A 25,730-nucleotide genomic window follows, 5' to 3' on the forward strand; every position below is an offset into this window, starting at 1 on the left:
TTACGAGAAGATTGATTAAATGTTCCATATTTCTCACTACTGATTATTATTTGGTCTGCTAATCAAAGACTGAAGCAGCTGAGACATATATACCCTGTATGTATTATGTAAATGGCACGCCATTTTTGATGAGAAACTTGAACACGAAGTCGCAATAATAACACAATTGTCGAAAGAAAAGTGCGAGTGGAAAACAAACACCAATTAATTGAAGAAGGCACGCGAGTAACCAAACCCTGTGTAAAAATTCAAGTGCCCTCTTTACCTTCTGCTTTCTAATCTTTACCTCTACAAATCAAACTTGCACAATATGCAAGCCCAACAACAAATCCACTATGAAATGTCTGAAAGAAAACTGACAGATGTGAGAACGCATGATTTTGTGCATCAGCAGTAAAATCTGCAACAACAACAACAACCAAGAACATCATTAGAACCAAATGTGTAGTAGGCATCAGCATTAAAATCCGCAATATCAATCAAGAACATTATTAGGACCAAATGTGCAGCCAACACTTGCGCAGAATTCTCGTGTCCCTAAGCAATCCAGCTCATAGTGCTAGACTCGTGGATCAAGTCCTCACTCAAGCCATCACCAACGGCCTCAGCCATGCCACGCCCACATGGAACTGCATTCTCAGAGCCTACTCGAACAGCCCCGCACCCATCAAAGCCATTCTCATTTTCAACCACTTCTTCATTAAGAAAAGCTCCAACGTTCCCGATAACTACACCTACCCAGTTCTATTCAAAGCCTGTTCTTGTTCATTGTCACTACTACCAATGGGAAAAGGATTACATGCCCATGTCACTAAAACCGCCCTAGATAGTGATATTTATGTGGGAAATTCTCTTATTCATTTTTATGGACGCATGGCTCTTTTTACGGATGCGCGTGTCCTGTTCGATAAAATGCCTTTTAGAGATGTAGGGAGCTGGAATACGCTTATGAGTATTTATAATGACTTTTCTGATTCTGGGGAAGTTTTAATTTTGTTCAAACAATTGATATTTGAAGGAATTGTGGCGGATAAGATCACTTTGGTGATTCTCTTCTCAGCTTGTGCACGGTTAGAGAAGCTTCATTATGGTAAAACCGTACATTGCTATGCAACAAAAGTTGGTCTTGAATACATGTTGAATATGGAGAATGCGTTGTTGTTAATGTATGCGAAGTGTAAAGAAATGGATGAAGCATTACGACTGTTTGATGAAATGGGTTCTAGGAGAAATATAGTGTCGCTTAACATTTTGATCAATGGATATATTGACATGGAGCTAGTAGATTTGGCTCGCGAAGTATTTGATGAGATTGTTGATAAGGACATTGTTTTATGGCGTTCGATGATGCATGGGTGTGTTAAGGCTAAACAGCCGGAGGAGGCTTTAGAACTTTTCAAGAAAATGATTGATGAGGGGGTGACACCAGACGAAGAAGTAATGGTCAGCGTGCTTTCAGCCTGTTCCAGTTTGTCAAACCTACAATATGGTAGGCTAGTTCATCGTTTCATCTTGCAAAACAACATAACCCAAGATGCTTTTGTGAAGACAGCTCTTATTGACATGTATTCCAAGTGCGGGAGTCTAGAGGAAGCTCTGGTTACATTTTACAAAACGGATTGCAAAGATGTCGTCACTTGGACAACAATGATTGAGGGGCTAGCAAATTATGGTCTTGGGAATGAAGCTTTGCGCGTTTTTTATCAGATGGAAAGAAAAGGGATCAAGCCAAATGAAGCCACGTTTGTTTCTGTGTTAGCTGCATGCAGACATTCTGGGTTGATCACTGAGGGCTGCCAATTGTTCAGGAGAATGGGAGGAGTGTACAGAGTTCAACCAACAATTGAGCACTTTGTTTGTCTAGTTGATCTGTTAAGCAGAGCAGGGCTGTTGTATCAGGCTGAGGAGTTTATCAAAATCATGCCAGCTGAGGACAAATTCATATCTTATAAAGCTCTATTAAGTGCTTGCATCACATATTCAGAATTTGATCTTGGCAAGAAAGTTGCTAATAATATGATGAAGTTAGGTAACCAGAGCCATGAAGCTTATGTCCTTTTATCCAACTTCTATGCTCTCGAGGGTCATTGGACTGAAGTAGCAGAGGCAAGAAGAAACATGAAAGAGCTTCAAACAAGAAAGAAGCCTGGCAACAGTATTATAGACCTCAAACATTATTAGCAAGAAATGCAATGTGAGAACAATCAAATTGTTCCACATTTATTACCTGCAATCTTTTGCACCCAAAATTTTCCCTTCAGACATTGCAGCTTAGGAAATTATCTCCATTCTCTCAAGTCACAGAGTCGTACATACAGAATGAGCATTCAGTGAGCATATAGTACATATGAAATTGTAGACTTTGAACTGCTTCAATAAAATTAAATCATGGAAACTGCATTAAAGCACTTAAATTACAAAATCAGGTAACCAGGTATAACACGATGTGATTTGTATGTATAAATTTACAGTTCAGAATACAACACCTCAAGTTGGATCTGCCAACGAAAAGGTTGGACTTTCTATCACACTCATGACTGAACCTTCAGTTTTACAGTTTGGAGTTCTATAGAACAAAAGCCAAAACTAAATCATCATTTTTAGCAAGAGATTGTTGCAGGCCTCAGCTTTGCAACCAATTTTAACGCAAGACACCAAGAAACTGTAAGGACAAGTGCTAGAACCCGGCCTCCAACAAGTCCAGCAAGAACAATTAAGCAGAGAATTAGATAAGCTGAATTCCCCTTTCTCTTTGTTTCCACAGACGACTCATCTACAATCATTTTTGCCTCCGCTTGGGATTCATCAAAAAACTCTTCTCCTTGGCAACTTTCCTCTTCTTTCACCGATAGAGACTGAGAAGAATCCTCTTCAACATCTTGTTCTAGTTTATCACAATTTCTTTGCTCAGGTACTTTATCCTCTACCGCAGAAGAACAAACTCCTCTGCTCCAATCCATCTCCTTCTCCTTACACTTTTGGTCCTTCTTTTTACACAACTTCTTGGGAACAAATTTTTTAAAGTTCGCTCTCAGTTTCGCTCTTCGGCTTTGCTCCTTTTTGCATAAAGAAACATCTACTTTATCCTCATTCTTATTCTCATTTTCGTCCACAATCCTCTCCTTTTTCTCCAATTCCTCCAATATTTTCACTCTCCTATCACCACTTTCAACTTCCAAATTCTTTCTCTCACTTCCAATCTCTTCAACCGGCGTGAAAACAACACATTTCGGATCAACAACCTCAATTTCTTCAATCGAAGAATCACACGCACCACCGTCACCAGATCCTCTCGTTGAATCTTTTTCAAATCTCTTAATCTCTTCCAAAGATGAAACATCTGCATCCTTCTTACCCTTACAAAAACACCACAACTTAACTCTCTCGACAAAACAATCAAACACAGTCCTTGCCTTAGAACACGGTCTCAAGTGAACCAATACACGAGTCCCAACAAACTCGAGAAAGAGAAGCAAAAACGCCGACTTTGTGATACCAACCGCCAGCCTTTTCGAACTCAAAGCTAATACCACAACCAAAAACACCCTCAGAACCGCCATTACAACACGCCCCTTCTTTGATCCATCGGCGTCAGCGCCGCCAACACCAAAATCACGATCGTCACCGACACATTGTTCAACAACCGCCAATTCCTCAACCGGGGTTCTCTTAATCTTATTCGTTCGCACATTTTCTTGGCCCCCAGATGATGAATTCACCTTCATGTTAGTGTAACACGGCGGCGGCGGCGTTACATTCATGGGCCTGGAAATTTCCATCGGGGGCTCCGACTGCGATTTCTTCTTCGAATGTTTCTTCAACCGATCTCGATTCTTCACAAATAGATCGACGAGAGAAGTTGGGAACCCTGTCTGCACAACAAGCGATCCCCCGCGTTTCGGCGGCGACTGAAAATCCGCCACCAAACGCGATATCCTCGAAACCTTTGTCTTTTTCCATGGCAAAGGCATGTTTTTTTAAAAATATAAAAATTCCTCCTTTCTTTGCTTCACCAACTGGGTTTTGTTAAAGAAAGGCAAATTGGGCTACAAAGATTTTTTGGCAAAGGATTTGATGAGAATGGTTGAATCATCACATGTTTGTTCTGCGTCGTTTGTTTATTATAGAACCCTAACAGTTTAGAGAGAGAAAGAGGAAACAGATGGAGAGAGATAGTGGGAAATAATTATTGTTGAGGATGTAAAATAACGCGTGCGGAGAAGCCTTCTAAGAAATTTTGTTTCCGCGGTTTTTTCTGTTTTGTGTGTTGAGAGTTTTCATTTGGAGGGAAGGGGAAATATGTATGCATGTGTATATATACATACATATATAATCTTTAGCTGAGTTTTTGTTTACTAATTTTAACTGTGTCTAAAGGTGGGTTTATTTGTAAGGATCATGCTGTAATTATTATCGACTTTAAGGTGTTTTTTTTTTTTTTTTTTTTTTTTAACTCTTGGGTAAAATGCTTTGTTTCTCTTTATGTAAAGTCAATTTAATGGTTCTTTTTTTCTGAAAAGTTTTATTTTATCCGAGTTACTTTTTTAAAGAAATATTTAGAGTTGTGAGTAAGATGAATGATTTGATTTGACTTCATCATCCACGTTTAATATTATCTACATCTTGATTGATGGTAACCCGCCAAAGCATTGTTTGTACTAATCGATTTCAATAAGTTAGTAAAATCTAATTGGTGCTTTATTTATTTATTTATTTTTTTTAAGATTTTGGAACCAACTGGGTCAGTTCACATATACTTTAGAAAAATTATTGGTAAACTCCAAAAATAAATAAATAAATAAATAATAGTTGGTGCTTATTGCTGAAGGTCACGTTTAAATTGTTGAGTGAAAATTACAGTCCCTGATGGTGTGATTAAATAAATAATAAATAACGGATGAAGCAGCTTAAAAACTGCCGTGTGTACAGCTGATGGGGCCCTACCATCCATAGAGCATGATTGATGATTCACTGTGTGAGAGTGCGTAGAGGGGGGCCCACTGTCCGTCGCTTTTCGTGGGCCCTTCACAAGTATTAAAACCAAAAACAAATAGGAAAGACTCAAAAAGAGGGGGAGCGTAAATCGGAAGTAAAAGGAACGTCAAAGCGAGAAGCACGTGGTGTTGTGATGGTGTTTTGAATTTGACCGCATTCTTGGTCTCTCTTTGGTCTCTTCACTCGCTTTTGGGTACAGCTGTTCCTCGCACAGTCAAAAACAAAAATAACAAACAGTTAACAATTATACCAGGCGTGTCTATTTTGACAGCGACAGTAATAATGGGATGAAATTCCTTTTCGGAGTAAATTTCTCGGATGCCATGACTTTATTTTCGCTGTAGTCAAATCTCAAATAAGACTGACTAAACTTGCCTCACTGGGCTCGAAGCCAACTCTTGCCCACAACTGGAAACGAATTCGAGTCTCACGGGGGATTCTTTTTCTTTGTATAAGAGTAAATATCTCTCAGAATATCTTTAGGAATAGATTTTTGAGTTCATATTTTTTTAATTTTTTAGATTGTCATGCAAAATATTTGTAGTTAAAGGTTCAATAAATTTTTAAATTATAATTTTTTTTTATGTTGATGCTAAAATCTAATAATGTCAACGTGTGGATTCCCTACTAGATCCTAACGTCAGCATTTAAATTTATTTGTGGAGAAATAATTTTTACCTCCACAAAGAAGTCCGACCAAAAATTGACAAGCACGATTCGACCCCGGCGAGCACTTGCAACTAGAAAAAAGGTCAAGGCACCAAAAGTTTTTCCAGTGCTAAACTTTCAGTTTTAACCATTCGATGCTTAAATTAGTATCACGGAATTTCGTGGAATAACAAAGTGTATAATTGTTTATATAAAAGGATCAATAAAAACAAAAAAAATAGAAGAAGAAATTCTCCCTCAAAATAAGAAGAAGAAATAGATATAAGATAAGGAATGATAGATATAGGTGAGGATTAAAAAAAAAAAAAAGAGTCTGAAAATTAGATACGCCGAGATCACCTACAGAATGAGAGGGATAAAGTTTTTCCAAAAGTTTCTAACTGTTGGCATCCTTGGGAGTTTTTTAGGGATCCAACTCCTCCCCCATGGATTAAGATATTGTATGTAGGCTTTGGTGATAGAGTGTACTTCCATCATCCCCTCGGATTATGGAGTTGTGGGTCTCGGCGGGGGAGGAGTTTGATTCTAGTGTTACTGAAACCTCCTGATCCAACAAGCCTCACACCATCAATATTAAACTTATTATATTGGGCCACTATAAGGCTGTATCCACGGCTAAGGACAGTAACTATGGGAATAACAACCCATCAGAAGTTTTTGATAAAACCCCGTTGTAAGAAACGGTGCAAGTGCAATCGCAGAACGGGTGTATTTAAAAACTGGAATATCAACCGAAAGATTCTTTGTTTAAACCCAAGGATTGGCCCATTCATTTTTTTTCCTGAAATACTTGCACTAGTTGACCCCCACCCCACCTGTTATCTTATCTTTTGAGCCCCACACCCAATCATTTAATTTACGACTTTATCCAATGCGAAAATTACCAACGAGGACAAAAAGAAAGGCCAATCTACAATTGTGACACATTCGTTCTGCCTCCTCAGGGCTAAGGTCCAAAAGGATACATGTTGAGAAGGCATCTATATCCATCACATGCACGATGCACCATTACTTTTGCCTACATTTGAAGCAACGCATATTAATATTTATTTTAGATAAAAAGTTTAGGGATTTATCAGAATAAAAATGGGGTCAATTAGCTCCTTTAACTCTTTATCAATTAGGTAACCACCAGATTACTGCATTGCACAGATATTTACAAATATATATAACTGTTATCATAATAGTACACTGATATTTACAATCAGATATACTTAACTGGGATTTATATATATGATTACATTAAACTCTATTAAATACATGCCCAGATAAATTATCCTTACAGACGAGAGATGCATTTACTTCATTAATATTTCGTAAATAAAAAGAAGTTATAAATATTTTAGTCCCCACAATATTTTAAATATTGTGGGGGCTTGAACCGCTGCCTAAAAAATAAAAAATAAAAAAAATAACTCTTTATCAAAATCGAAGTCGAGTTCGGTTGAAGAGTTTGGAAAAAATAAGATGAAACTAAATGGGGGAAACTGAAATGGAAAGAGAACACTTCAGATGACCCAGGTCTGGTTAAGCAATAAGCAATGATGTTGACTGCTGTTTCTGGGGTCGCTTTTGTCTTCAGACACTTTATGTCACGGTCACCTGCACAGCTCTGATCTTCGAACTCACTGGGCCAACGCTGGCCCCGCCGGCCTTATCTTCTCCCAGACATTGCAATTTCATTTCAAATAAAAAATTAATTTATATTTTTTTTTCAAACAAAGCATAAATATCGGACCACTATAGTTGATTATTAATTATCCAATGATTATTAAAATTACAAGAGGAAGTTGAAGTTCCTTGTATCATCATGTTTTATCTTGTACTAACTCATTCTTTCTATTTAAGCATCGGGCTACAGAATTAATAAATTATTTTATTTGTTAAAATCCTTGTTTCTCTAATTACCATTTGAATCAAGAACAACAAGTTACCAATAATATTTATTTTATTAATAATGGTAGAACCACTAATTATTTTGCAGATATTAGTTTCCACTTCCCACACTTTCTAGAAGTCTCCTATACAACTCGGATGAGCAGATAAGAAAAATACTAAAAATAAACGAATAAAAAAAAAGAAAAAACACAATAAAGAAATATCACAAATTCCCCGCCATTATAGTAGTATATATATATATATATAATATATATCCCGCTATTTTCCTATTCTCACTCGCGACTCGCCAACCCCTACGTCTTCCCAAACTTTCTCGCAAATTTTTCTCTCCCTTTCCCGCGAAACAAACAGAACAAAAAATGAGAGAAATCTTGCACATCCAGGGTGGGCAATGCGGCAACCAGATCGGAGCCAAGTTCTGGGAGGTCATCTGCGACGAGCACGGAATTGACCACACGGGGAAGTACAGCGGAGACTCCGATCTCCAACTCGAACGCATCAATGTTTATTACAACGAGGCCAGCGGCGGAAGGTACGTCCCACGCGCCGTGTTGATGGATCTGGAGCCTGGGACGATGGACTCTGTTAGATCCGGTCCGTTCGGGCAGATATTTCGCCCCGATAACTTCGTGTTCGGGCAGTCTGGCGCTGGCAATAACTGGGCCAAGGGTCATTACACCGAAGGCGCTGAGTTGATCGACTCTGTTCTGGATGTTGTTAGAAAGGAAGCTGAGAATTGTGATTGCTTGCAGGGTAAATTAAACGAAACATACCTCCGCTTTTTTTATTTTTTATTTTTTTTGCTTATGGTTTTGATTGATTGATTGATTTGATTTGGAGTTGATTTTTCGTTTTAGGTTATTTTTGTTCTTCGATTATAGCTTTAAATTCTAATTTGTTATATTATTTACCGTTCTTTCATTGGATATATTTACTGTTCTTGCATTTGACTTTCCACAAGTTGCCATTTTGAAGCTATGTATGTTTAGGCTGGACTGGAAATTGTTTGTCAAATGTTTTGGTCGATGGGCAAAGGCTAGCCTGAGATGGTTTATAAGTCTTATGTTCACAGAATCAGTTTCTTCAATCTTGATTAATAAACAATGAAATCACAATCGTCCACATTCTTTCTTTTTGCCTGTTTCGCGACTTTAGAGGTTGTTTGTTTTTATGTCTGAAGTCTTAATTTGGTTTAATTTAAGATCTTTAGATATTTTAACTTTTGTTTGTGTATCTGAAAGCTTATTGCAATTTTATTTGAATGGAAAAAGTTCAATTTCCTGACTTTTATCTGAATAGAATTTTTTTTTTCTCACAAATACCCTCACTAAATGTATTTGTTTCCTGCACAACTATTAAATGTTATATTAGCATTTCTCTTGATCTCAAATTTTACTCGGTATTAACTACTTAACATACATTCAAATTCTTTTATTATTAGATAACAATTTTTTTTATATAAATATTATGGTAAACTGTAAAATATAATGTTATCAAAATTATTTTTGGAAATTATATATCAAATGTTTACCTTATAAATATTTATAATAAATAAAAACTATTGTACCATATAACATTTTAAATATATACATATTAACTTCAAGTATGTATAAAACTTTCAAGGTCATAAGTGTACAATTATTAGATTCAAGATGTTTTGAGTTTATAAAAACAAACAACTTATCCTTTACGCTAAGACGATAAGAAATAAAAAACAAACACGTTATTCTGACATATGCCTTTAGACCCATTCAGTAACATTTAGACCCATTTAGATTTTAGATTAATAAAAAACTGCTACCTTACTCGTTAATTTTTTTTTATAGGATTTCAAGTATGTCATTCTTTGGGAGGAGGTACTGGTTCTGGTATGGGAACCCTTCTTATTTCCAAGATCAGGGAGGAGTATCCAGATCGCATGATGTTGACATTTTCCGTCTTCCCGTCTCCTAAGGTATCTGACACGGTTGTTGAGCCTTACAATGCTACCCTCTCAGTACATCAGCTTGTTGAGAATGCCGATGAATGTATGGTGCTAGATAATGAAGCTCTATATGATATTTGCTTCAGAACTCTCAAGCTCGCCACCCCTACTTGTAAGTCCTGCTATTTAAATTATCTTTTATGTATAGTTAACATAAAGATATGTGTTCTTGTTTGAAGAACCGGTCGAGTGAAGTTGGTGATAACTTTTTTAATTTGGTTTATCCTGCTACGTGGGATTTGATGTACAAGAAGGGATTTAGTTTTTTATTCACTGATGAATTGTCGTTTTCATATTAGTAGCTTAATGGTCGTTCTTGTAAGTAGAGAACTTGTTACCTATGTGTCTTTTGTCATTGGGTGGTTTACTCACATGGTTGGTTTGGTCTGAAGTCTTTGTCATAGTATATTTTCGCTTGCACCCACTCACCTACCATTTCCTTTTTGCCTTAATAAATAAAGAAGATATAGACATATTATTATACTTTATGCTGTCTATACGAACTTTTTTTTTTTTTCTCTTTTTTGGTTTTCTAGAACTCCAATAAAAATATCATATCGTGCATTATTATGTTGTTCGAGTAATTAATGACTCAATTTTTTTTTCTTATAATTCTCAGAAAAAACATATGAGCTAACCATCATGCTGTATTTTGTTTGTTGTACCTTATCCCAGTTGGTGATCTTAACCATCTTATCTCTGCTACCATGAGTGGCGTCACATGCTGTCTTCGATTCCCCGGACAGCTGAACTCTGACCTCAGGAAGCTTGCTGTTAACCTTATCCCTTTCCCGCGTCTCCATTTCTTCATGGTTGGGTTTGCACCCTTGACATCACGAGGATCACAGCAGTATCGTGCCCTTACTGTGCCGGAACTAACCCAGCAGATGTGGGATGCTAAGAACATGATGTGTGCTGCTGACCCACGCCACGGTCGTTACCTAACTGCTTCGGCCATGTTCCGTGGTAAGATGAGTACTAAAGAGGTTGATGAACAAATGATCAATGTCCAAAACAAGAACTCTTCGTACTTTGTCGAGTGGATACCAAATAATGTCAAGTCGAGCGTGTGTGACATCCCGCCTAAGGGTCTGAAAATGGCATCCACTTTCATTGGAAATTCAACGTCAATTCAGGAGATGTTTAGGCGAGTCAGTGAGCAATTTACGGCTATGTTTCGGAGGAAAGCTTTCTTGCACTGGTACACCGGTGAGGGAATGGACGAGATGGAGTTCACCGAGGCTGAGAGTAACATGAATGACTTGGTGGCAGAGTACCAGCAGTATCAGGATGCAACTGCTGACGACGAGGAGTACGAGGAAGAAGAAGAGGAAGTTGCAGCATGAGGTGTCTTTTTCTAATGTTCCAGGGCCAGTTTGTCTGAAATTTATTTCTTGTCGGCGCTCTTTCAGTTTGTGATTATTGTTTCTGTTGTTGAGGGATCATTAGAATGTGATGTTTATTGGTATGTAACTTGTCTCGTTGTATTGGGGGATGGGTATGATGTGTTTCAATATAAATGATGTATGTTTGTATTAAGTAGTTAAAAGATATCACTTGAAGCTAATACTGTGTAGCAAACATTTATTTTCGCTTTTTTCGTTTCGTAGCGCACGTGGATTGAACGGGTTAGCCTTTGGTGGTTTTCACAGTAAAAATATTTTATTTCTCAAGAAGTTCATAATTTTTTTTTGGGTTAAATATTATAAAGTATAACTGGATATATAAGCTGCCAAGAAATAAAGAAATCCAAACATAAAACCTAACCCAAAAAAAATTATGATAATAAAACTCCCAGAGGGGTCATATTTATTTGAGGAGAATTTAAAAAAAAAAAATCACCAGAAAGAGGTGCCGATGAATGCAATAAGGGATGCAAATTATTTATTTACCTTTACAGGCATTTAGTATTTAATTTTATTTTCAGTTATTGTTCACTGATAATCGAATTTTAATGGAGTCGGTCATGGAAGGCATGCCGCATGCACATAAAATATGAGGATGCAGGTAAGGTTTGCGCGGTCTGAAATTTCAATGACGGCGTTGGCTACCTCTCTCTATCACAAGAAATATGTAATAATATGTTTGTAATTTAGAATTTTTTTCTGTAATTGACAGTATTTTGTAGATAAGGAATGCCACTCTATAGGTACTGCTAAAAGATGGGCCAATATAGGTGCGGCCCATGAGCCCATTGTATTTAAAGAATCTTTACTCACAGTCCCACATCGAAAATATGTATTACGGAGCCGTTGTTTATATATAGGAGGAGAGAACGAACGCCCGTCTCTTCGGAGACATCCGATAAAATTGGAACGATACAGAGAAGATTAGCATGGCCCCTGCGCAAGGATGACACGCACAAATCGAGAAATGGTCCAAATTTTTTTCTTCCCCCTCATTCGGGCTTGTTTAATCAGTCAGCAGTTTGACGATGTTAGCTTCTGCAGTTTGATTCCATCGTTAACCATATAAATTTTTTTTTTTTTTTTTATCTTTTCACTCGTTACTGATATTTAATTGATGCAATTTTATTAACGGTGTTATATAACAAATTGCATGCTGCTTTCCAACTGAACGGGTTAAAAGGTTTCTGTTCTGCTTTGGTACGTAGTGTAGAGTATGATTTGCTTAAAGTGATTGTATCCTTTTGAATGACACTTCGAGTTTGCTTTGTTAACCCCTTTTTTTTTTTAATTTCAGTTGTAATGAATTATGCTCAAGTTTCTGGTGCTAATGAAATTGGCACAAAGTGACTAATATAGAAAAAGACCAAGTCACTGCTTCAAAAGAAAATTACCTACACTATTGTACAAAAATATTGAAAAAAAAAAAAAAAAACAATTGGCATATTATTTTGTATGCGTCCGGACCAGATCAACAATGACGATTTATCATTTCAACATTTACGCATACGGGCGCCGGCAGCTCAGCTTGATTATCTATCTCGTCTTGCTCGCTCCCTCTCTATATAAGGAAACCGTGGCATGCACACATATGCATTAACACATATCAAAACCGAACCAATTTGCACAAAAACATAACAACGATTTCGCATTGGGAGACTTCAAAATGGCAGCCAGAATTCTCCTTTTAGCAGCACTCGTGATTTCCATAACTTGTTCCGATATTGCATTTGCATTTGATCCCAGCCCTCTCCAAGATTTTTGCGTGGCGGACCTGCAAAAACCAGGTGGGTATTCTTATTAATTTTGATTGATAAAATTAATCATTGTATCCTGAATCATTGCACTTGCAACTAACCATAGACGAAAGATGATCGCTCACAAAATTGAAATTTTCTTGTCAGTGCTTGTAAATGGGTACGCATGCAAGGATCCGATGCTGGTGAAAGCTGAGGATTTCTACTTCAGTGGGCTTAACCGGGAAGGAAACACGTCAAATCCTTTCGGTTCAATCGCAACTCGTATCACTGTAACTCAGGTTCCAGGGTTTAACACGCTTGGAATCTCAATAGCAAGAGCAGATTTTGCTCCAGGAGGCGTGAATCCACCCCATTTTCACCCGAGAGCCACAGAGATTTTAACTGTCCTGAAAGGAACCCTGGAAGCAGGATTTGTGACTTCCAATCCTGAAAATCGACTTTTCACAAAAGTGCTTCGACCCGGTGATCTCTTTGTCGCCCCAAAAGGCATGATTCACTTTCAGAAGAATATTGGACGTGGAAAAGCTGTTGCCCTTGCTTCGCTTGGTAGCCAAAATCCTGGAGTTGTTACAGTTCCCAATACCGTGTTTGGTTCCCATCCAAAAATCTCAACTGATATTCTCGCCAAGGCTTTCCAAGTCGATCAGTTTCGTATCCAACAAATTCAGAAAAATTTCTAAGCGCTTATATTGCCAGACAAGAGCCTTTTCTTTCAGCTGATAATTTTTAGTCTCCCTTAGCTAGCTAGCTTTATTCAGATATTCATGTGATGTAAAATAACTGCTAGCTAGCTGTTTTAATTTGTTATTGGGAATTGGTTCTCAAATGAATGTTTCATTTTTCATTTTAATTTTTAATCTCAGCCTCATCTGAATTTCTTTTTCAAGAGTTATTAATATAACATTATAATTAATTAATGAATCAAACAGTTAGGAACAAATTTTTTTGAATGTTTTTGCTCAAACTTTGCATTGTGAAGGCGGGTCGTTTATCACTCTTCACTAATGCAAATGGGGGCTTTTCACGTATAATTATCTGAGTTCCATTTGTGAAAACAGTAACTAGACAAAAAAATGGAAATAAGGTTATTCGAATTATGAGGCATTGATCAATTTATAATTACACAGATTGTAAAGTCATGTATTTCTTATCAGTTGTAACTATCATAATAGAAAATAATCTCCAAAGACTTGATCGAGTGATAGGAACATAAGATGCTCATAGTAACCTTCTGTTTATCTAATTTTGAACAAAATGTCGAGCAAAATCAATGTGATTTATTCTTGAATTAAAGATTGGACTACGACACAAATAGGTAATCCCGACTTGTATTATATTATCGCATTAGATGATAGGCTAGCTTGTGACTTAAGTTTAGGCTCTAAAATTGTCATGAGAAAGTAATTGCTTGGGATAGTGATTAGTGAGAGATAATTAATGTGATGGTATTATATTTTTTTTATCATAATGAATTAAAATTACAACATTACATACGGATAAATGACACTTTAGATGTCACATCCCAAACTTAATTATGAATATTAATTTATATGTAAATCTTTATCCAATGATGGATGATGAAAGAAGATAAAAAAGAAAACCATTTCATGTACGCATGTGAGCCTTCACAATATAGAGGCATTATCATGACCATTTCTTACCAATTAAGTAAATTTGGACGAAACGCGGCGGACAACAACTTACTGACTGGACTTGGTTTGTTAGGCGACTTGCATGCTGTATTGGTAAAACAATCCCAACAAATTATTATGTTGATCAGTGAGATAATATAATTAATTATTTATTCAAATTTTATAAAAAAAATTATTAATTACTCAATTAATGACATATTATTTACGATAAAATTTAAGATAAAAAATTTAAAAAATTTATGATTACTCATAAAATAATGCAGGCACTCTGTCACCCGAATGTATGCAGCCAAGTCAAACAGTGAACCAAATTAAAAAGAAAAATTATATGTGAATGGAGCAGAAGAAGAGAACACAACAGAGGAAATGAAAGACCAAGTCAAGGCCAAATTCGTAATAAACTATCTATATCTATAAGGTTAAAATAATTAGTTGGCAAACTTAGAGCTAGCCCTTTATTTAATTATTCAAAGAACTGACAAAAGAATTTTATTGTTCTAACATATTTGATATATTTGATATATATATGATGAATTTTTCAACCCACTAGAACTGGACGGCATCATTTCTCTTAATTATATGTATTCTCCTAAAATTAAACAAATAAAGATTGCGTGCACACAGACATATGCATACGTGTAAATGATCAGTGAGTTTTAATTTTTTCATTTTTTTTTTTGTTTTTAAATGTTGTTCGGATGTAAGAACGAGCGTAAAGTAAATAAGCTAGAGAAAAATGTTGAGGGGATGGGGTTTGGAATTTCTATGTTCTTATATTAATGTTGCACTATTTAGACAATCAAATAATTAGAAAGGTAAATGTTTGTTTAGTCTCTATATTTTAATTTAAGTACTCGTTTAGTTCTTTTATATATATATATATATATACATATATAACTCAAAACACTCTTGCTATTAAATATATTATATTTCTATCCTTACTTTTTTTTTACCTTTTACAAGAATACTCTTGCAACAATATTTTTGGGGATGTTAATGAAAAGAAAAAAAAATGACAATTTATCAAAATATCGTTAAAAGTAACGTAAAAATTTATCCAAATTTTTATATTTTTATTTTACTTTTAGGATTATTTTTTAAATCAATTTTTTATAAAATAATTATTAGTAAGATTGTTGTAAGGATATTAAACATTGCTTTAAATTGACTAATATTAATTAATTTATAAATAATTATCAGAAAGATTGTTGCATGGGTACAAAAAAAATAGTTTTTTAGTACTAATATTTATTAGTTTATTTGCTAAAATTAACATTTTTAAAGATAAATTAATTAATGTTAAGAATATTGTTGCATTGGTATTATTGTAAAAGCTAAGGAAAAAAAAAAGAGTAAGAATGCAACATATTTAACCATAAGGTGTTTTGAAGCACTTTTTTAAAATATAAGAATTAAACAGACACTTAAGTTGAAGAATATGAACTAAATGAGCATTTACCCTAATTAAAATTAATAATTCTTTTATTGCAAAGTTAGAATAAAAAATTTTGTAGTTTAAGTGACACGACACTAATCATTGGTCAGCATATCTTAAGTAACAATAAAATTTATGCCTAATTGTTAATGTGTTAATTTCACAGCAATTATTGAATGACACACCGACCCTGGATGCACTTATTTATCATCTATGATAATTTTAAAGTACAATGCCGAAGCCCTAAAGTCGATATGTCCGAGTGGTTAAGGAGACAGACTTGAAATCTGTTGGGCTTCGCCCGCGCAGGTTCGAACCCTGCTGTCGACGGGTACCACTTTTTACATTTATTTTTATAGGCTTCAAGCAGAGTGTAATTATTAGCTACCCCCCTTTGGGTTTGATAGTATACTACTTAGATTGAAAGAATTTGGAACTAGGCAGAAACCTCCCCTCAAACCTCAAATTATTTATACGAAATTTACTACGCTTTTGTCATCGAACAGTACTCTTTACTGCTACATGCATTTCTATTCCCTGAACTGAAAATTCGAGTGTCGTATCTAGGGATGGCAATTTACGAGTCTGGGTCCGGATTCGGCTGTTCCGGATCCGGACCCGGACACAAAATTCTCATAACCGGACCCGCATTAAACTGAATTATTTTTAATCCGGGTCCGTTCCGGGCTCAACCCAGAAAAATCAGGGTTTTCGGATTCCGGGTTTTGAACCCGAATTGCTTTACTTAAGCTGCTGAAAAAAAAGGCCAAAAAACAGAACACAAACAAGATTTCCAGAACCAGATTGCTTACTTCATCCTCCTTTCCAACACACAAGCAGACCTTTTCATCCAAATTGCACATACAACAATTGGAAACTAAAATCTACGAAAGTAAAAGCGCTACAAACTTAAAAAGATTAGAATGCTAAAGCACCATCATTATCAACAAGAGGGCAGTACAGTTTTCATTAAATTAGCACTAAATTTACAGTAACCAACAACTAAAGCAAAGCCGAGACTCACAAATTGTAAATAGAAAAGCCGAGACTCACAAATATTCACAGCGGGAGCTTAAGGATATGCTGATGAACACAGAACACAGCCGCGACTGAGGTGGATTTCAACCACTTTTGCTGGCCGCGACAGAGTGAGAGATGAGACGAGTGATGCTGATGAGTGATGACAGCCGTGAAGGTGATGACAGCCGCACCGTGAAGGTGATGACAAGCCACGCCGCGAAGGATCTGATCTGATCTGATCTGAAGAAGAGAAATTACGGAGAGTTGAAGAGAGAGTGAGAGAGATTAAGTGAGGAACGGGTGAGAGAGATTGAGAGAGGAACGGGTGAGAGGGATTGAGAGAGGATTAGAGGAACAAATGAGAGATTGAGAGAAGAGAAATTACAGTTGAAAAGAGTGAGAGATCGAGAGAGGAACCGAACGAGAGAGATTGAGAGATCTAGGGTTCCATTTTGTTTTTTTTTTTAATTTTTCTATTTATATTTAATAAATAAATCCAGATCCGGGTTCCGAATTTGCGGGTTCACCTGAAACCGGACCCGGACCCGGAAGTATGCGGGTTCTCAAAAACTGATCTGGATTCCGCATAAAAATAATTGCTGTGCGGGTTGAACCCGGACCGGATTGTCCGGGTTCAGTCCGGGTCCGATCTGGGTCTGAATTTAGTTGCCATCCCTAGTCGTATCAAAAAATTTGTTTATTAATTCTTTGTGAAGAGAAGAATTATCTAGTCCAAAAATTGGTGAAGCCTTCATTAAAAATCATATTACACCTATATACGTAATGTGCCTAAATATAAAACTATGAGTGATTTAAAAAGCATACCACTTGGTACCCATCTAATACAATCAACAACACGACATCTATATATATTTTTCTTTACAAAAAATCCCATAATTCAATTGGACAAAGTTGGTAACTGTATTAATCTATAGCATGTAATTGACTGGTCAATTAGATTTCGAGCTGAAATTTAGAACAAACCCAAATGAGGTTTGAGGAGCGGTGGCATAGGTTTCAATGAAGCGCGGGGAAAATGGAGAGCCACACAAGATATTAGTTAAGGGCAAATTTAACAATATTGCAGATGTTTAGAATCAACCATCGTTAACAAGTTTCTTCTCCCCCCGCCTATAAAAGAACAAATGTGCAATGCAAGGTTTTCCCACAGCTTGAGGCCATTCAATAATTGTTGTAATAAGCAGCATTTAATTTGCAAGAAAAAAAAATGGCCTCTACTCAAATCTGCTTGATAGGGCTGCTTTCAGTTTCGTTCTTCGTTGCGTGTTTGGCAGCTGACAGTAACAATATACTTGATTTCTGCGTGGCTGACATCTACAGCCATGTGTTCGTTAACGGTGCACCATGCAAGGATCCAAAGACAGCTCACGCCGATGATTTTTACTTCACCGGCCTTGACAAACAGGGCAACTTTTCAAACCCAATGGGGTCTAAGGCTACCCCTGTTTATGTACAACAGATTCCAGGGCTTAACACTCTTGGACTGTCAATGGTACGCGTTGACTTTGCCCCCGATGGCCTCAACCCACCGCACACTCACCCTCGTGCCTCCGAAATAATGACTCTTCTTGAAGGTACCCTCGAAGTTGGATTCATCGGCACCGCCCCCGATTATCGTCACTTTTCCAAGATTTTGAACAAGGGTGATGTGTTTGTTTTTCCAATGGGCTTGCTTCATTACCAGAGGAATGTGGGGAAGGTCAATGCTGTCGCAATTGCAGCACTCAACAGCCAAAACCCTGGCACCAGCAGTATAGCACCGGCTCTTTTCACATCCAAGCCTGTTCTTAATGATGAAATTATTTCCAAGACTTTCCTGTTTGACAAGAAGAATGTGGCTATCTTGCGTTCCAAGTTTAATTAGCTCTTAAAGTATAGTAATATTCCTTCCTGTTGGATTTGGCTTGGGATCGGATGAAGTTGTATTTTTGTGCTAGCTTCTCTTATGTATAATGGTTTAATTATTTGCGGCTGGACACTGCAATGGCTTGATGAGTTTTAAAGAATATCACTCAAATTCATTTATTATATTTCTCTCAATCTGTGTCATTTTTCTCTTCACGTCTGCCTTAAATAATAATAATAATTAGTGTAACTATATTGTTTATTCTCAATCACTTCATTTATTCATTAATTTTCTTAAAAATTCTCAAAATTTCTCACTTTTCCAGTCTAATATGGCCTTCTTTGTAGAGACATTTAAAAAATTTCGGAGTTAAAAGGTAGCTGGGCACATCTTATTCTCAATATTTAACTGAAGCACTGACAGACACTTTCAGACAGAAGTACACGAGCACGTGTCGTTGTATGCGTGTTATCACTTATCGGTGTCTCAAGGATACTTGTATGCACTCCCTCACACGTGTCTTCCTAGTACCATGTCCCTTTCTGTATTATATAAACTCAGAGAACGTAGCCATTACTTACACTACAGTGCAAGCACATGGTGTATGAAGTTACTAATCCGGAAGAAATGAAGGTACATCAATTTCCCCATTTTTTTCATTTAGGTGCTCACATTGGAAAAGGCTATTAAATGAAATTGCTTGCTGCAAACGTATCCTTAGGATTTTAAGTTCAGTACTCAGAAACTAGGGTTGATAAACAAGAAATTGACACTCCAATCTGTAACTCTTTAGCTCATCCAGCTGGAAACTTATTAGTTATTGAGTTTAATCTTTTAGTACTTAAGTAAGTGTATGACAGGATTCTGGCTTTTGCAATTCTAACAACTCTGTTTCATCATCTCTGCTTCGGAGATGTACTCTTTTTTCAACAATCATGGTGTAAACAAGAGAACAATAGTACATAGGAAATGAAATGGTTTGCAGGATAGAGAAATGTTGAAAAGAGAGGAGCTCACATGTTTATCTTCACACTTTGGAATAGCTTTCATGCAAACAAAGCTTGCATTTCATGATAGACAATCTCTGGTTGAAGTTTTTCGTACATGCTATTGTACAAGCCTTATTTAGTGGGCATGGATTGTTTAAATTGCAGAAACGGACCTCAAGCTTGAAAAATGAGGTAAGCTCTCTCCATCCGAAGCTATGCAAAATTTCTATTGTGCCTAGAGCTGGCCCCTTAGCCATTGTGTACTTATGGTTCGAGTGATAGAGGTGATTGGCCCAAGTTACAATGGTCCGGCCTTGACCCGTGACTCTACATGGTATAAGAGACATGCTGGCGCCGTCTTTGCAAATTGTTGATGTTGCATAGTTGCATTTATGATACATCTGCCTTTAGCGGTGATTTCAGCCCCTGCACTTTGTGAATCTGCTTATTAATCTTTAGCTAAAAACATGCAGTTTTCTGAAACAGACTAACCTGCAAAGTTAATGTGAGATGGTATTCTATTTGGGTTTAGATTTGTAACTATGGAGATCACAATCAGCTTTCAAATCATTGAATTTGTTGATTCTGAACCAAATTACTGAGGAAGCGTAAAAGCTAATTGGTCTTAGAAGCTTATATAGAATTGGAATAATATGATTCCCGTCATGTTACAACAAAAACAGACTAACCTGCAAAGTTACTGAGGAAGCGTAAAAGCTAATTGGTCTTAGAAGCTTATATAGCATTGGAATAATATGATTCCCGTCATGTTACAACAGTGAAAACTCCAAGGATGATAGCAGAATCTCAAAAACTTTCGCGAAATTGAAACGAGAGAGCAGATGTCCGGAAAGTTTTGTGTATAAATACAACAAAGACTGCCTCAATGAGGTAATAGTTTTTCATCTCTTACTGGAAACTTGCCTGGCTTCAATATCCTGTAATCGAAAAGTCACGGCTCTCTTGTGGGCTTCTAGCCCCTCAATTTCCGCCATGGTTGCGACATATGGACCAAGCTTTTTCAGACCTTCCTCTGTCAATGATTGCACCGTCATGTATTTCAAGAAGGAATCAAGAGACACACCCCCATACATTCGTGCATACCCATATGTGGGAAGGACGTGGTTTGTCCCACTTGCGTAATCTCCCACACTTTCTGGAGTCCATTCTCCCAAAAACACCGAGCCTGCAATGACAAATGACCAGGTCGTTTTTCATTAATCCTTTGTGGAGTTACATCTAGATGACAAAATGCCCATTGAGCTCTCAACTACACTTATTAAACCCAGATCATAAATGTAGTCATAGTAGTTCAATCAATAATGGCGAGGACACACAAAAGAAGGCTTGCTAGAAAGCAAGGGTTGATGAAAGGAAGAACTTCAGAGCTGTACCTGCATTCTCGATGATGGACTCCCATTTTTCAGCATCCTTTACATTGACAATTAGATGCTCGGGTGCATATAAATTTGAGAAGGAGATCGCCTACGAGAACCAATGACAAAGGTACATTTAAAATTAATATAATTTCAAAGACCCTACTGCATGGTAACATGTATGATTTAAGAATTCTGGAATTCTTCAGAAGGATACCAGATATGTGTCATTGTATTTAGCATTAATCTTTGGAGATTGAGTTCTTCTTGAAAACTGTTTTCAAATACAGTAACCTTATTTGTTTCCAGATGTCTAAAATAAAACATCAGAATAAAACGTCATCACCAGGAAGCAGGCGTGGGCAACCTAGCCAGTTTACATATCTGATATGATACTACAATATTTAGTGAAAGAAGAAAATTCTATGCCACCTACACTGCTATTCCTCAATCCTAAGCTCATTTCACAGAGATTAAAAATAACATGGATGATTGTTGATCAACTTCATCTAAGTTTGAAAGTACAAATGAAGGAAATTCTTGACTAACCTCCAACATATCACGGGCAAAGACCATGAAACTGTGGCCCAGTGCTTTTGAAGCAAACTCTCCCCTTGGAAGGCTCTGGCACTGCTTACTGATTTCTTGTTCAATAGCTTCTAGATCCACTCCATCCCCAACAATTACAAGGACAACTTGACTGTCCGGTCCATGCTCAGCCTAAGCATGAAGAAGAGACATCAGCTTACATAAACTATTGAATAAATAAGTAGGAAACTAATTTTTTATTCGTGCATATGTTATGCAATCAGAGTGTCCAATGTGAGAAATTAGACAGGTATTAAAGGCATAACATCTACAAATGGATTCAAAAAAGCATAGGCCTCAGATAATTTGGCGAATAAAAAACTACTAGAATAAAGAGCAGAATTAAGACAGATATACATTAAACTAAAGATACTAAGCATAACAAACATTTTGTTCTTGCAGAAAAGAAGTATGCAAGGGGTGACAAAATTATGACGCAAGATCCAGCCTAAGAATGATCATATTAACGGGATATAAATTAACAGGAAGATTTCTCCTTTCAAGAAAACTTTGTTCATTATTGAGAAAATAATTTCGAAACTATAGAAAAATCTTGTTAGTTGGAAACCGACAAAGATGACCAATGAAAGCATTTGAATGATATAATTTCCATTGTCGCTTAAGTACGGCAGCATTATTGCAATAGCTCTTGCAATGACAAAACAAGTCTAAAGGTGACAAAGCTTTTCTAAATGACTAAACAATATAGGAGGCAAAACTATAGTCACTTTGTGCTTTATAATCAGGATGAAATAATAAATAATTCCATCTAAAACTATAAGAAAGACAACAAATCAAGTACCTGAGATAGCAAGTCTGCAGCTATGTGAACAGGACTGGCATATATATCAGCAATGACCAAGACTTCTGAAGGGCCAGCTGGCATGTCAATTGAAATCATTGCTTCACTGTTCTGTCGAGCAGATATTAACATGTAATGAGCCAAGTCAAATTGGAACAACTACAAGATGCACAGTTTGCAATTCCTCGACACTTTTCTTTAATATGACTGGAAAGAACTGTAGCCATATAAGCAAGGAAAAAGGAATACATACTTGGAGAATCATTTTTGCAGCTGTGACATACTGATTTCCAGGCCCAAAAATCTTCTCAACCTACAATGTAATGATGAAAAAACACTACTGTATTAGAGAGTAAATGAATAAATAAATGAAGAGACAATAATACTGTCCACTAATAAATGACTATACTTGTTAACCAATTTGTAATTGAAGCATTTCCTTTTCCATAGCATAGTTACTAGCACAAGCTTGCATCATTTTTACAGGACTGAATCACTAGATTTTAATAGCAAAAACAGTATGTTATCCCTTTAAACATAGGACCTCGTGACTTTCCAAACAGTCAAAACAATGGAAATGTAGAAACCGCGGTATCAATATCTTAGAACAAGGAAAAAAGTAAAAGAATGGTAAATTATAAAATGGCACTAAAGCTCATATCAAGGAATTGCTAGTGGAACATGTATGACACTAAGAAATAAGTTGCAAGGAAGTTAATACCTTTGGGCAAGATTCTGTTCCCCAAGCCATAGCTGATATTGCCTGTAAAACAAAAAAAATGAAAAACTTTATGAATTATAAATACTAAACAGAAAGAAAGGTAACTGGGAGAGAACCGCACTGCCAAATGCATAACCTAATGAGAATTGTTTACAATATTGATCAAACCTGAGCTCCTCCAGCCTTAAGGATGTGAGTGACACCGGCCTTCTTGGCACAATACAGTACCTCCTGTAGAGAAACATTGAAGAGCACTCAGCAGGTAATATTCATAGTATAATTCAATAAGTCTGAGAGAATACCTTACATATGCTGCCATCCTGGCTTGGGGGAGTCGCAAGGACAACTGTTTTACATCCAGCAATCTGTGCAGGCTGAAAGACAGATGAAATAAATGTTAAATCAAACTCCAGCCATCATGAACAATGTGGAAGGTAAACCAGGAAAAAGAATTGATATAATACATCTCTTCAACATACTACTGAAAGCATCAGAGCTGTTGAAGGTAAAACAGCAGTTCCCCCTGGCACGTAAAGACCTACAGAACCAATGCTCCTCGCCACTCTTTTGCATCTAACACCCTGAAAAATTTGTGACACCAAAAGGTTTATACATAAGGAGAAAACAGCAAGCAATCAATAACATTTACTTACTTTCATGTTCTCAACACTTGTCTCAGCTGACTTTTGAGCAAGATGAAAAGCATATATGTTGTTGTATGCCACGTCAAATGCTTCTTTAACAGCCGCATCAAGCTGTGAAACGGCAGTTGCTAGAATAAGAGACAAAATAATTCATCGGGTAGAGGAGGCAAATTACATGTAGATGTTTTAGGATATAAAATAAGTAGTCTAAGCAAATTTCATGCCTAGAAATAAACAAAACGAAATACCTCAGGGTCAGGAAGCTCAGAGACATTTTCAACTACTTTTTCCAGTTTAACTTTGTCAAATCTTTCAGTATAACTGCACAATAAATATATAATCAATGTCAAATGTCATCATGAAAGAAAACCATAGGTGAAACAAGCGAGTTTTAACTACAATGTTCAGGCGACAGCCTTGAAAACAGGTGCAAAATATCAAGAAAATCTAAGGAATCAAAGAAATACAAACTCTTTAACTGAAGCATCTCCTCTATTGCGAACATCATCAACAATTGGATGGACCTGATACAGAGCAGATATTTCAGATTATCAAAGCACTAAGTATGTTATATTTACATACAAAGTGAGTGACAGATTCTTCACAAAGAGCTCCAGAAACAAAATAATGACTGACCATGCTGAAAATAGAAGAGAAATCAATACGAGGACGAGCCTTCAAGCTCTGGACCTCAGCATGAGTCAGTTCTGATAGTCTATAAGACTTCATCGAACACTGTATTCTCTTGTGAATTAAACCTGTGGCAAGAATTAATTAGTAAAAGAAGTTAAGAGATCCCTAGCCATATATAGTAAATATATATATATATAAATAAATGTACAAAATATAGAAATAGAAAAGTGTCAATGTACGGTAAATTATCCACCAAATATTGATCAACTGACGAAGATTTAGAGTAAAAGTGATGTTTAAAAAGATTTCAAAATGCTTTTGAAAAGCAGCTCTCCAGTACTTCTCTGAAAAAAAAAAATTAAAGAGATTTCACAAAGAATTTCATCTCAAGAAAAAAAAAATTGATACAAGAAATAGTGCCAATACACCTTATTAATCTACTCGATTAGATCTTAAAAGCTCAACAGAAATCTACTGGACCTACATTTAATGATAATAAATCCTAAAATTCAAATTATAACAAAATTTCCCCAGAAAAAAAAAATGCATTTTAGCGACAATCAGAAGACAGTGCAAAAAAAATAGAACAAATGTAAAAAATAAAGGTACCTACCTGACGAAAAAAACTGATTGTATTTCTGGACGCGAGTGAAACCAAAACGACGATTCTGCAAAGGTTTAATAAAAATGTGGCTTCGGTTAAAGAACAGAAGCTGAGTGTCCGTCATCACCACAACCTTCAATCACATTAATCATCACATCATTTGAAATTCCAAACAAATCTTGTTTTTTCTTCAATTTCAAAATATTTCTCTTTTGCTTCCAATTTTGAAAGAAGAGGTCGAACTGCCGCTTACCTTTGCGGCTGTTTCCCGATAGCAGAATCTACTCTTCACTTCTGCTAGTGCTTTCCCTTCTGTTTTGTTCTGTTTCGTTTGCCCTTTTTTTTCCCACCCACTTTCTTCGATTGCTTTTTGGGCTTTTTAGTTTGGATTATTTCCGCTCGTACCCAATTTTTTTTATATTTTCCGCCGCGCGCCCAATTATTTCGACTTCTTCCAGTGCGCACCCCAAACCGTCAAATCCGTTTTTAAATTTAACGGTGCCGTGTGCAATAACGATACTGCCTATTATTTTAAATAAGTACAATGAATTGGATATCTATGTGCCAAAATACCCCTTCTAAATTTACATTATAAAAACAAAAATTTACCATAACGATATTTTTATTTATTTTTTAAATACGAAAACTTAGATACACTACCCAGAAACCTACAAAAGCAGAAATTA

At 36.4% G+C, this 25,730-nt stretch overlaps 6 protein-coding genes and 2 non-coding genes across 10 annotated transcripts; 6 read left to right on the forward strand and 2 right to left on the reverse strand.

Annotated features, from left to right (window-relative positions):
* Nucleotides 1-102: 102 nt before the first annotated feature.
* On the forward strand, nt 103-2,214 carry LOC102615960 (pentatricopeptide repeat-containing protein At2g22410, mitochondrial-like). The gene has a single exon (XM_006468272.4). It carries the CDS (start codon nt 502-504, stop codon nt 2,179-2,181), a length of 1,680 nt encoding a protein of 559 aa, XP_006468335.2. The 5' UTR covers nt 103-501; the 3' UTR covers nt 2,182-2,214.
* A 139-nt stretch (nt 2,215-2,353) lies between these two features.
* LOC102615656 (uncharacterized) lies at nt 2,354-4,280 on the reverse strand. The gene has a single exon (XM_006468271.4). It carries the CDS (start codon nt 3,969-3,971, stop codon nt 2,601-2,603), a length of 1,371 nt encoding a protein of 456 aa, XP_006468334.2. The 5' UTR covers nt 3,972-4,280; the 3' UTR covers nt 2,354-2,600.
* Nucleotides 4,281-7,759: 3,479 nt separating this feature from the next.
* On the forward strand, nt 7,760-11,114 carry LOC102615364 (tubulin beta chain). Its single transcript, XM_006468270.4, has 3 exons — nt 7,760-8,316; nt 9,390-9,659; nt 10,223-11,114. The coding sequence occupies exons 1-3, from the start codon at nt 7,923-7,925 to the stop codon at nt 10,891-10,893; spliced, it is 1,335 nt and encodes a 444-aa protein (XP_006468333.1). The 5' UTR covers nt 7,760-7,922; the 3' UTR covers nt 10,894-11,114.
* A 718-nt stretch (nt 11,115-11,832) lies between these two features.
* LOC112497392 (U6 spliceosomal RNA) lies at nt 11,833-11,935 on the forward strand. The gene has a single exon (XR_003064190.1). It is a non-coding gene; the product is annotated as a U6 spliceosomal RNA (small nuclear RNA).
* A 421-nt stretch (nt 11,936-12,356) lies between these two features.
* On the forward strand, nt 12,357-13,597 carry LOC102621438 (putative germin-like protein 2-1). The gene is made up of 2 exons (XM_006468291.3): nt 12,357-12,740; nt 12,858-13,597. Exons 1-2 carry the CDS (start codon nt 12,620-12,622, stop codon nt 13,391-13,393), a joined length of 657 nt encoding a protein of 218 aa, XP_006468354.2. The 5' UTR covers nt 12,357-12,619; the 3' UTR covers nt 13,394-13,597.
* Nucleotides 13,598-16,048: 2,451 nt separating this feature from the next.
* Nucleotides 16,049-16,130, forward strand: TRNAS-UGA (transfer RNA serine (anticodon UGA)). The gene has a single exon. It is a non-coding gene; the product is annotated as a tRNA-Ser (tRNA).
* A 1,739-nt stretch (nt 16,131-17,869) lies between these two features.
* LOC102621157 (putative germin-like protein 2-1) lies at nt 17,870-18,881 on the forward strand. The gene has a single exon (XM_006468290.3). It carries the CDS (start codon nt 18,049-18,051, stop codon nt 18,703-18,705), a length of 657 nt encoding a protein of 218 aa, XP_006468353.1. The 5' UTR covers nt 17,870-18,048; the 3' UTR covers nt 18,706-18,881.
* A 1,404-nt stretch (nt 18,882-20,285) lies between these two features.
* Nucleotides 20,286-25,462, reverse strand: LOC102615083 (histidinol dehydrogenase, chloroplastic). 3 transcript variants are annotated; one of them, XM_006468269.4, is made up of 15 exons: nt 25,298-25,462; nt 25,054-25,177; nt 24,444-24,565; nt 24,279-24,331; nt 24,056-24,128; nt 23,817-23,918; nt 23,643-23,744; nt 23,466-23,537; nt 23,332-23,394; nt 23,164-23,205; nt 22,696-22,755; nt 22,443-22,553; nt 21,602-21,772; nt 21,071-21,161; nt 20,286-20,862 (listed from the first exon to the last, which is right to left on the reverse strand). In XM_006468269.4, exons 2-15 carry the CDS (start codon nt 25,166-25,168, stop codon nt 20,579-20,581), a joined length of 1,461 nt encoding a protein of 486 aa, XP_006468332.2. In that variant the 5' UTR covers nt 25,169-25,177; nt 25,298-25,462; the 3' UTR covers nt 20,286-20,578. The 3 variants fall into 3 exon arrangements, with proteins under 3 accessions (XP_006468332.2, XP_052290987.1, XP_052290986.1); XM_052435027.1 differs by having other exon boundaries at nt 25,054-25,108; nt 25,298-25,407; XM_052435026.1 differs by lacking the exon at nt 25,298-25,462 and having other exon boundaries at nt 25,054-25,283.
* Nucleotides 25,463-25,730: the final 268 nt, after the last annotated feature.

The sequence above is a fragment of the Citrus sinensis genome, chromosome 2 (assembly GCF_022201045.2).
Source record: "Citrus sinensis cultivar Valencia sweet orange chromosome 2, DVS_A1.0, whole genome shotgun sequence".
Classification (NCBI taxonomy): Eukaryota; Viridiplantae; Streptophyta; class Magnoliopsida; order Sapindales; family Rutaceae; genus Citrus; species Citrus sinensis.

Coding starts and splice junctions, on each gene's coding strand:
- LOC102615960 (XM_006468272.4), top strand. CDS start 502: ATGTGCAGCCAACACTTGCGCAGAATTCTCGTGTCCCTAAGCAATCCA.
- LOC102615656 (XM_006468271.4), bottom strand. CDS start 3,971: ATGCCTTTGCCATGGAAAAAGACAAAGGTTTCGAGGATATCGCGTTTG.
- LOC102615364 (XM_006468270.4), top strand. CDS start 7,923: ATGAGAGAAATCTTGCACATCCAGGGTGGGCAATGCGGCAACCAGATC. Junction 8,317..9,389: donor GAATTGTGATTGCTTGCAGG/GTAAATTAAACG, acceptor TTTTTTTTATAG/GATTTCAAGTATGTCATTCT. Junction 9,660..10,222: donor CAAGCTCGCCACCCCTACTT/GTAAGTCCTGCT, acceptor ACCTTATCCCAG/TTGGTGATCTTAACCATCTT.
- LOC102621438 (XM_006468291.3), top strand. CDS start 12,620: ATGGCAGCCAGAATTCTCCTTTTAGCAGCACTCGTGATTTCCATAACT. Junction 12,741..12,857: donor GGCGGACCTGCAAAAACCAG/GTGGGTATTCTT, acceptor TTTTCTTGTCAG/TGCTTGTAAATGGGTACGCA.
- LOC102621157 (XM_006468290.3), top strand. CDS start 18,049: ATGGCCTCTACTCAAATCTGCTTGATAGGGCTGCTTTCAGTTTCGTTC.
- LOC102615083 (XM_006468269.4), bottom strand. CDS start 25,168: ATGACGGACACTCAGCTTCTGTTCTTTAACCGAAGCCACATTTTTATT. Junction 24,129..24,278: donor GGAGATGCTTCAGTTAAAGA/GTTTGTATTTCT, acceptor TTTATTGTGCAG/TTATACTGAAAGATTTGACA. Junction 22,554..22,695: donor CTGCAAAAATGATTCTCCAA/GTATGTATTCCT, acceptor TCTGCTCGACAG/AACAGTGAAGCAATGATTTC.